The sequence below is a fragment of the Heteronotia binoei genome, chromosome 21 (genome assembly GCF_032191835.1).
Source record: "Heteronotia binoei isolate CCM8104 ecotype False Entrance Well chromosome 21, APGP_CSIRO_Hbin_v1, whole genome shotgun sequence".
Classification (NCBI taxonomy): Eukaryota; Metazoa; Chordata; class Lepidosauria; order Squamata; family Gekkonidae; genus Heteronotia; species Heteronotia binoei.
The window spans coordinates 68,693,029-68,704,350 of record NC_083243.1 but is presented as its reverse complement, the minus strand read 5'-3'; the positions used below and the strand labels follow the sequence as shown (position 1 = coordinate 68,704,350).

Here is an 11,322-nt window from a genome sequence, read left to right as displayed (position 1 = left end):
ATAAATCTTTAAAGCCTAGATTGCCTGCAACTCTGAAAATTTCTTTGAGACTCATAAAGTTGATTACAGAATTATGTGATGTGGATTTCCATAGAGTATTTAATATGATTAAAGATTGGCAAAAACTTTTAACAGACTTTATATGGGGCCAAGAATTTATATGAAGTAGCTTTGACTATTTCCTTATTGAAACAAAGATAACTGAAATGCCCTAGATTGTTGCATGGTCCCTTCCGGAATAACGGTGCCTTTTCACTCCCTCCCTTGATATTATCATGGTCTGTCTGTCTGTCTGTCTAATCTATCTATCTATCTATCTATCTATCTATCTATCTATCTATCTATCTATCTATCTATCTATCTATCTATCTATCTATCTATCTATCTAAATTTGAGAAAGACTAAATCCAGTGACCCAACAGAGATTGTTGACAAAATTGGAAATGAATATCGCCACATTGTATCTTGTTGGACTCAAATGAGTTTTTAGGGAATAAATTTAAGATTAATTAGAATAAAAGATAATGCTCATATATTCCCCATTTAGAAAAAAATCATCATATATCAGGTGTTCCTTGTCCTGTTTTTCTTTGTATTTTTGTAAAAAGAAAAACTAGGGGAGAATTATTAGGACACAGTGTTTTCCATACATTTCATGCTTTTGTAAGTTGATACTCTTTTTCAAACAGCTGTAGAAGAAATTTAACCAGTTCCGTGGCTTTCCATAGTAAAATAACAAAGTGATAGGAAAACTACTTCTATTGAATTAGTGCCTCTTATGCATTTGTTAGAAGGCACAGAGGATAATAGAAATAAACATGGAATCCCTACTCCCATGAGAATTTCAAAGTAGGTATAAGAGAGCGAGTAAACTATTCACATATTCTTTGTCACAGACAAAAAAAAATAATGAATGCTTTTATCAGATTAAATATCTGACCTTTTGAATTATATCAGCCTCATCGTGTGAATCAGATTAGATCTGAGACAATCTCAATTTATCCTGATTCTTCCTGATTATGTATCACTAAAATCCACCCCATTTGAATTTCACCTTTTCAGTGTCCTTGAGAGAATTATCCTAGAATCCACCTACAATACCACACTCTTGTTCATTTCCCAGCATTAAAATATGAGAGTTGTACTTAACTTTCCTTGTCTCCATTTCATCTTGCCATTAAATCCAATGTTTTTTCTTACTGTGTGAAAAATGGCGCATGGCCCTTTTCTCAAGTGTATTCTGTAAAACAACAGACTTGTGTGGGCTCATTCACCAAGAAGAGCTACATACCAAAGCCAAGGAAACTATATACATTCCCTGCTCTGAATATTTTATATAGTGAGTAAACTGCACTTGGAACTATAACTAGCAATGGTGCTGAGGATGAAAACATGCCCAGCATATTTTAAATCTTTTGAACTTGTACCAAATTAATCTATACACATTATCAAGAAATATTTGAATTTTTCTTGTGATATTTTTAATAATAAACCACAGGCTTGATTTAAATATAGATTTATCTATAGTTGGTTGAGTGTTATTAGAGCAAAGTTTTTGACTGTGTGGATTATTAAAAGCTAGGATTGGTTTTAAAAGAAATGTGTATGCCACAATATCTATTTGTTTTGAAGCACAACCTGTACTCTGGAGAAGAGGTTACTGGTAGGACAGAATATGGATAAACAGAATGGTTTCTGATTGGCAAAGGTGTAAGGTAAAAGGTAGGTAATCCCCTGTGCAAGCACCAAATTGGTCATTGTGTGACACAGAGTGTTGGACTGGATGGGCCATTGGCCTGATCCAACATGGCTTCTCTTATGTTATGTTCTTATCTGTTCAATCTATATGCAAAACATATCATAAGAAAAGATGGATTAGATTTAGATGAAAAGTGAAAGTAGGTGGAAGGAACATTAACAATTTGAGCTATGCAGATGACACCACATTACTGGCAGAAAGCAGTGAAGGCTTGAAATAACTCCTGATGAAAGTTAAAGCAGAAAGTGCTAAAGTAGGATTACAGCTGAACATCAAGAAGACAAAAGTAATGACTACTGGGGAATAGTACAACTTTATGGTTGTGATACAGAAATTGAAATTGTTCAAGAGTTTCTATTTCTTGGTTCTACAATCAACCAAGAGAAACTAAAATTAAATTGAGGCTATCATATTTTGAGAAGACAAGTCACTTGACAGTAGGGATGGGCATGAACTGGTTCACAACCCAAAATTTGGCATGAACTTGGGCTGGTTTGGAGCCCCGAAACTGATGTTCAGGGAAGATGCCTTCCTTGAACATTTATCAGACTTTTGGCTGTTCAGGCCATTTAAACCTAACAGCTGAGTGGTGTGGGTCTGCAGCTGACCTGCCATTTCACCAATTGGTTTTGTTTCCCTCTGCTTTTAGTTTGGGTTACCCCAAACTGAACTGGATTTTTTGGCTCATGTCCATCTCTAATTTGATGGCACCTAACACACACAGAGGCCGATACAAAACATTTTAAAAGTGGGAGATTGGATCATGGATTCAAATCACCTGCTTTGACCAAGCTTTCCCAGAACTGGATTTAGCGGTAGAGTTTAATCAGGGCACCCCTTCACAAGTAGTTTAAATTGTATCGACAGTTTAGAGTTGGGGACCATATACCTTAAGAGGATCTAAGGTAGACATATACTTCAGATACAGTTGTTGTTTTTTAAAAAACTATGATGTTGCTACATCATTCAGTAATTAAAATATAGGGGCACAGACCAGAGCAAGGATGTTAATGTTAGGACGTTTTAGAAGACATTAATTCATAGGATCACCAGGGCTTTTTTTTTTGTAGAAGGAACTTCTTTGCATATCTGGTGTCCTGTGCTTAAGACCAACAACATTATCAGAGACACACTGTTGGTCTGAAAGGTATTACTAAAGGCCTATGAGGCAGAACTCATTGGGGTAAGTCCTATGGCTGCTAGTTCCAGGTTGATGGGAAATTCCTGGAGATTCTGTGGTGGAGTTTGAGGAGGGCATAGGAGTTAGGGTTTCATAAAAACATAAGAGAATCCATGTGGCATCATGCCAGTAGCCTATCTCATCCAACATTCTGTCACACAATGGCCAAAGAAACCAGGTGCCGTCAGGAGGTCCGCTAGTGGGGCCAGGACACTTCAGAGTGGGATCTGCCAGACACAGGTTCTTGCTGTGGAAGCTGCTTGTGATTTCAGACAAGTCACAGACTTCCAGTCTAACCTGCCTTACAGGGTTGTTGTTCAGATCAAAGAGAATGATGTAAGCTGCTTTGGTCCCCCCCACTGTGGAGAAAGATTATCCTTTTCCTATGTAGAGGCTGCAGGGAGGGGGAAGGCGATGGAAAGTTGAAATCATAGCGGGCAGATAAAGGGAAGGAGATAGGGTTATAACAGAGTGTCTGACTGGAACAAAATCTAAGATCTGTTCTTTGTGAAAGAAGAAGAAGAAGAAGAAGAAGAAGAAGATGATATTGGATTTATATCCCGCCCTCCACTCCGAAGAGTTTCAGAGCAGCTCACAATCTCCTTTACCTTCCTCCCCCACAACAAACACCCTGTGAGGTGGGTGGGGCTGGAGAGGGCTCTCACAGCAGTTGCCCTTTCAAGGACAACCTCTGTGATAACTATGGCTGACCCAAGGCCATTCCAGCAGGTGCAAGTGGAGGAGTTGGGAATCAAACCCGGTTCTCCCAGATAAGAGTCCGCACACTTTAACCACTACACCAAACTGGCATTTGGGAAACTGGCATTTGGGAAACATGTTTGGATTAGCTAGCATTCAAATCAGAGAAAGAAGGAAGATCTGTAGGGTGAAGAATTTTTTTTTTTTACAGAGTAAAATTGAACATATTGAACATTTAAGGAGTTGTTAATAATAGTGTGACTTGGAAATACCATATTCCTTCCTTATGCCCTTTGAATAAGACAATTTGTATAATATCTGTATGGTACAGTCTTTTTGAACACACAGAATTGTAGTGTACATTAATTTGTCTGTAATAATATAATGTTTTGGATTTTATGCACAGTATTGGACACAGTTCTTTTGGATTATTTTTCTTGTTACTGTGTAGCTCATCTTTGTGTTGCAATCTCCAGGTGAGGGCTGGAGATCACTCAGAATTACAACTGCTCTCCAGCTGGCAGAGATCAGCTTCCCTTGAGGTAGGGAGGAATGAATGCCTTTACTTGGGTGGGTGGGAAGACAGTGGAGGGACACTCACCCTGAGCATCTTTCCAGAGACCATTGTATTTTCTTCACAATGGGCCTTATTCCTAGTACTCACAAGAGAAGTCGCAACCTCTCATAAATAGCCCACAAAAACTACAACCATTCATTGCAACACACTCTTATTTAAAGTCCTCTTACTTAAAGTTTCTTATACATATGAACAACTTTATCATACAGTTGAAATTAGACAGTCCTCCACAGTGACAAGGTCCCAATGTTTCTCTGGTCTATTTCAGCACAGTCAAAGTGGGTACATCTGTCCAGAGCAAGTAGCAATAGTCCACAGTCACTTTTTAGCCACTTTGGATGTGACATCATTGAACATGTCAATACCCCATGAGGATATAAGAATAACAGTTGAGAGAGTATTGGATATACGTGCAAACAGGGAACCACCTACTTACTTCTTGATGGATTTGTTAGATCTAGTGATAGATAAGAATTATTTCAGATTTGAAAGGCAGTTTTATTTTCAGATCAAAGGGGTTGCGATGGGCTCTGCAGCTGTTCCTAGCATAGCAAATATTTTTATAATTGATTTAGAACAAAAGTATATTTGTAATCCAGCTAAGAACCCCTATTATGCTAAAATAATTTTTATAGGAGGTTTATTGATGACCTGATAATGGTATATGCAGAGGAACATACTTTCGATGACTTTACACATTGGTTGAATACAATACATCCATCTATCCAGTTTACTTGCCATTATGATAGAAATAGTATTTCTTTTTGGATACTGTTGTTTTTAGGTCTCAAAATGATTCCCTGGCAGTTAAAACTTTTAGAAAGCCCACTGATAAGGCTGCTTACCTTCATTTTAGATAACATCATCCTAGACATCTTTGTGAAAATATTCCTTTTGGAAAATTTTTACATGTTAAAGTGAATTTTTCCTTAGAAGTCGACTTCAAAAAGGATATGGATGATTTAACCATGTCCTTCAGAAAGAGAGACTATCCAAATGAGGTTTGAACAGAGCAAGACATAAAGCTATGGCTAAATCACATGTGGAACATTTAATGAATGAGAGAGAACCCTCACATAGGCCTACTAACATCTCTTGGATTTTGGAGTTTTCTAATACATCAGAGGCTATTCGTAAAATTATACATAAACACTGGCATCTAGTTCAACACATACCCGGGTGTGCTAATGTTTCTTTCCTAGGTCTGAGGAAGACTAAAAGCATTAGAGACCTTGTGATTAGATCTGATATATTACCCCCACCACCCTAAAAAGGATATTGAGTACAAGTGGACGTTTTACCTGTGGTACATGTGCCATGTGTGCTCACTCTATGAACACCAAACAACTAGTCTTTCCACATTTCACAAAACAACTCACCCACTATTCAAACTGTGCCACTTCTGGTGCTATTTATTTAATTTTTTTGTGGATGTCCCAATATATATGTGGGGTCAACTTCCAACCCAGTGAGGATTAGAATTGGGGAGCATAAGTCTTGCTTGAAGAGGAATATTACTGATGCACCACTGGTGAATCATTTTGGACAGGCTGGCCATACATACAATGATTTTAAATGTGATTGAAAAAATCCATCAACACCTATTCAATACCACAGATATAACTTTTAAAGAAAGAGTGTTATTGGATTTTCCACTTAAAAACTTTAGAACCTGCTGGATTAAATCATAAATTTGATTTATCTTGTTATTTTTGAGTGTCCTTCCTTTTTACTGTAGTTAGGTACTGTCCCTTTAAGGGACTTATAATTGTGACAGTTGCATGTAATTTACAGTGAGTTCTAATTTATAGCAGTATGGCCAGCTTTGCATATGGTTGTTTGGCTGGTGTGGTGAACTTGTGCAAGTCCTTCAGGCATGAAAATGTAAGTACATTGTGAGGATTTGAGAGGAAAAAAAATATTTGTTATAATGACTTATTGGGTGAGAACAGACGAGTGTTTAAAGCTGCCCTAGGGATGGGAGGCAGGCAGACCAAAAAAGTACATCCACACATGCACATCTGCCTCCCGTCCCCATCCTGCACCTTAGTCGCCCCCGATTTGCTGGAAGCTGGCTTGAAAAGGCACCACTTTGAAAGTGGCGTCTTTTTGCTGGGGCACCTCCCCGGCCATCTGGAAGTCCGGGAAACACCTGAAGAGCACCCGGGGAGCTGCCGACGGGACATGTGAGCATTCCAGATGCTCCCTGGGCGCCCATGGCCTGCCCCTTTCCCAAGTGTCTTCCAGAAGCTCTGGGGTACTCTATTTTCAGCTGGCTTTTTTGGGGGTGGCTTCAAGCCACCCTGAACTGGCCATCTGTTTTTGGCCATTAAGTACTTTTTTCATTGGTTTGTATCGTTTTGTAGCAGATGGCTACATCTATGAAATAACTGTTGAAATATCCAGCTGATGCCGAAAACATTTCTGACATTGCAACTATCTTCTGGCACTGCAATTGTTTGGCTCTCTAAACTGGTCCCCAACCTTCTTGGCACCAGGGTCTGGTTTTGTGGAAGACAATTTTTCCAGGGGTGGGGTGGGCAAAATGTTTTTGGTATTATACAATTGTGCACTTTATTTCTATTAGTTTGGCATGGTGGTTAAGTGTGCAGACTCTTATCTGGGAGAACTGGGTTGGATTTCCCACTACTCCACTTGCAGCTGCTAGAATGGCCTTGGGACAGCCATAGCTCTTGCAGTGTTGCCTTTGAAAGGGCAACTTCTGGGAGAGCTCTCTCAGCCCCATCTACCTCACAGGGTGTCTGTTGTGGGAGAGGAAGGTAAAACAGATTGTGAACCGCTCTGAGACTCTGAAATTTGGAGTGGATGGCAGGATATAAATTCATTGTAATAATCATCTTCTTATTATTACTACTACATTGTAATATATAATGAAATAATTATACAACTCACAGCCCAGTTGCTAACAGGCTACAGACCGGTACTGGTCCACGGCTCGGGGGTTGGGGATCCCTGCTCTAATTGATATAAGTCTGGATGACCTGACACTAAAACTATTTTGCTCATTTAAAAAGACTGTGGTGTAGTGTATCAAGAAACGTCATGCGACCCGACGGGGGGGGCAACTGTCCCCGCCTATCTCCAGCTGTGGCGGGAAGTTCAACGGGACTGGATTGGCCCAACCAACCCAGTAGGCTGTACCCGGGATTGTACATAAGCGGGACCCGGCCTGCGTGTTCGCTCGCTTGCAACGTGCTCCCCAATAAACCATGTTGCCCTACTCTCGTCTCCGCTTCGAGTACGTTACACTGGCGACGAAGGTGGGATCCTAGCCGCAGCGGCTACGACGGAGATCTGGGCAACAAGCGACTGTCGCCGCCATCATGGCCAACCAAAGCGGAATCACCGGCTACCTCGAGCCCTTCGACCCAACCAATCCAGAGGGATGGGAGTCCTACGCGGAGCGGGTCGAGTTCTACCTCCGGGCCAACAAGATCACTGACGCCGGAGCGAAGAGGGACGTTCTCATGAGCGTCTGCGGGCCTGCCACGTTCGAGATCGCCAAGGGTCTCTCGGCACCCGCCCGTCTGGCAGAGAAATCCTACGACGAGATCATCCGACTCCTCACGGGACACTTCTCACCACAGCCTTCGCGGGTGGCTCGCAGGTTCCTGTTCCACAAACGGGACCAGATCGCGGGCGAGTCCGCCGCAGACTACCTGGCGGCCCTCCGTAAACTCGCCGGGAACTGCAACCTCCCCCAACTGGAGGAAGCCCTGGCGGACAGATTCACGTGGGGCCTCCGCGACGAGAGGCTCCAGCAGAAGCTCTTCGCCAAAGAAGAGCTTACTCTCCAGGCCGCCTTCAGCGAAGCGGTGGCATGGGAACGAACCGCACGAACGTTTCCCCGGGCCAAGATGGAAGCTGCCCACCACGGAGAGCTGGACCAAGACGGCCCCGAGGAGGAGGAAGCCCATCAGCTACGCCGCCCAGCCGGGCCACCCAACAGAGCGACCCAACGCCCTCGAGCGACCGACCGACCACCAGCGTCGGAGAGAGCCCCGGCCACCAAGTGCGCCAGCTGCGGCGGCCCCCACGAGCGGAGAGACTGCCAATACCGGACCTGGGACTGCAGGAGCTGCGGAAAGACCGGCCACATTGCCAGGGCTTGCCGAGCCAAGCCCAACCGCAGGAAGCCGACCACGTACCACGAGTCCGCGGAGTCCCACGCGGTAGACTCCACGTCCCTACAGGTACTGAACTTGCCCCACGATTCCCCCGATAAAATCAAAGTGGCGGTCCTTATAGAGGGGAACCCCTGCCAAATGGAGGTGGACTCAGGGTCCTCCATTTCCCTTATTGCGGAAGAAACCCTAAGAGAACTGTGTCCCCGCCAGCGGCTGCAACTTCGGCCGGCAGACTTCATACTCCGGGACTTCCAGAAGAACCCGGTGCAAATTGCGGGGTGGGCGCGGGTACAAGTCGAGCGGGGGTCCTTCCACGGCCCGCTGGACATCCTGGTGGTTAAGCGCCAGCTGGCCACCCTGCTAGGTCTAGCCTGGTTCAAACCCTTGGGAATCCGCGTGGAGGGGGTGGGCCAGACCATAACGCCCCGGGGGTTCGGGGAGATTTGCAAGGAATTCCCCGAGGTATTCGATGGGTCCCTAGGGAGCTACCGGGGGCCGCCCATCTCCCTGCCCCTAGACCCCACGGTCAGACCGATTCGGCTCAAGGCCAGGAGGGTTCCGTTCGCCTTGAAACCTAAGATCGAGGCAGAGTTAGACCGCCTCACGGCACAAGGCGTCCTGGAGCCGGTGGACTACGCCACCTGGGAAACCCCCATCGTTACCCCCATCAAGCCAAACGGGGAGGTGCGGATCTGTGCCGATTATAAATGCACCATAAACAAGGCACTACAGGACAACCCCTATCCAGTGCCGGTGGTGAGCCATGTCCTGGCCGCCCTAGCGGGGGCTAGGATATTTGGGAAGCTAGACCTGGCCCAGGCCTACCAGCAGCTCCCAGTAGACAATAAGACGGCGGAGGCCCAAACGATCGTGACCCACAGGGGGGCTTTCCGGGTAAAGAGGCTTCAGTTTGGGGTTAGCATCGCTCCGGGGATTTTCCAGAGCCTAATGGACGCTCTCCTTAAAGGGATCCCAGGAGTCCAGCCGTTTTTCGACGACGTTTTAGTCGCCGCCCCGGACCCCGAGGAATTCGGCAACCGCCTTCGAGAGGTGCTCCGCCGGTTCCAGGCAGCGGGGCTCAAGGTCAAGAGAGAGAAATGCTTGCTGGGGGTTCCACGGGTAGAGTTTCTGGGGTTCGCCGTTGACGCAGCAGGAATCCACCCCACGGAAGAAAAGACCCGAGCCATCGTGCAAGCCCCGGCTCCCACTTGTAAAGCGGAGCTCCAAAGCTTCTTGGGGGTGCTCAACTTTTACCACTCCTTCCTCCCCCACAAGGCAGCCCTGGCGGAGCCCCTTCACCGGCTGCTGGACAAAAAAGCCCCTTGGGTTTGGGGCAAACGACAGGCCGCGGCGTTTCAGGCGGTCAAGGACGTCCTGGTGTCCAATGCGGTGCTCCACCATTTTGACGAGGCCCTCCCCGTCATCCTGGCCTGCGATGCGTCGCCGTATGGGGTGGGAGCAGTCCTGGGGCACCAGCTTCCGGACGGGAGGGAGGTACCGGTCGCATATTACTCCCGCACGCTCACTTCAGCCGAGCGCAACTACGCGCAGATAGATAAAGAGGCCCTGGCAATCGTGGCAGGGGTCCGAAAGTTCCACGAGTATCTATATGGGAGAAGGTTCACCATTGCCACGGACCACAAGCCCCTCTTAGGTCTACTGGCCCCAGACCGACAAACCCCCCAAATACTCTCACAGCGCGTGTTGAGGTGGAACCAATTCCTCAACTCATACACGTACACACTGGTTCATAGGGCCGGCAAGGCTATGGGACACGCGGATGCGCTTAGCCGTTTGCCGCTTCCGGAGACGGGTCCGGACCCCGCACCCGCACACCAGGTCATGATGATAGAGAGCCTCCCAGAGCCGCCCCTCCACGCAACGGAGGTGGCCAAGGCCACCCAGAAACACAAGACACTGGCACGGGTGCTCGACTGGGTGGTGAGGGGGTGGCCAGAGGGAAACATGGGGGAAGAATTCAAGCCTTACAAGGCGAGGAGGGAGGAATTAGCCGCACACAAGGGCTGCATACTTTGGGGCAGTAGGGTAGTGATTCCACCTCCGCTCCAAAAGCGTGTTCTAGAATCCCTACACGAGACTCATCCCGGCATAGTGCGAATGAAGGCTCTGGCCAGGAGCTACGTCTGGTGGCCGGGAATGGACGGGGAGATCGAGGGCTGGGTCCGCGGGTGCCAGACCTGCCAGGAATCCCGGCCCGAGCCGCCCAGCGCCCCTGTCACTAGGTGGGAGTCCACCCGGAAACCATGGTCGAGACTCCATATCGACTTTGCGGGCCCATTCCAGGGGCAGACCTTCATCATAATAGTGGACTCCTACACCAAATGGCTGGAGGTCATCCCCGTAGGGTCCACCTCGTCCACCGCCGCGATCAGAGCTCTGCGCAGGGTCCTATGCACACATGGCATCCCGGACACCATAGTCTCTGATAACGGGGCCGCCTTCACCTCAGCCGACTTCCAGGCGTTCCTGCAAAGATACCTGATCAGGCACATAAGGTCGGCTCCCTTCCATCCGGCCACCAACGGCCAGGCGGAGCGGATGGTCCGCACAACAAAGGAGGCCCTCGGCCGAATTGTACAGGGGGACTGGGACCACAGGCTGGCCGCGTTCCTCTTCGATAATCGGATCACCCCTAACCCGGTCACAGGAGTCAGCCCGGCTGAGCTCCTCATGGGACGCAAACTCATAACCCGGCTGGACCGGCTGCATCCCGACCGGGCTTCAGACACCCGCGGGAGCCCCGAAGTCCGAGACGCCGCCCGGGGCTTCTTCGCGGGCGACCCAGTTTTCGCCCGAAACTATGCAAGGGGCCCCGATTGGGTGGCGGGGCGGGTACTGAGGGTAACCGGGTCCCGCCACTACGACATATCAACGGAGGGGGGCCAGGTACTACGGCGGCACATTGATCAGTTGAGGCGCCGCACCCTTCCGGAGGCCC

At 47.3% G+C, this 11,322-nt stretch overlaps 1 protein-coding gene across 1 annotated transcript; it reads left to right on the top strand.

Annotated features, from left to right (window-relative positions):
- Positions 1-7,583: 7,583 nt before the first annotated feature.
- Positions 7,584-10,919, top strand: LOC132589585 (uncharacterized protein K02A2.6-like; the record flags this gene model as incomplete). Its single annotated transcript, XM_060262340.1, has 4 exons — positions 7,584-7,913; positions 8,466-9,578; positions 9,708-10,147; positions 10,307-10,919. Coding segments are annotated over 4 exons (2,496 nt in total), but the record flags the coding sequence as incomplete, so codon positions are not given.
- Between the last annotated feature and the right edge of the window lie 403 nt (positions 10,920-11,322).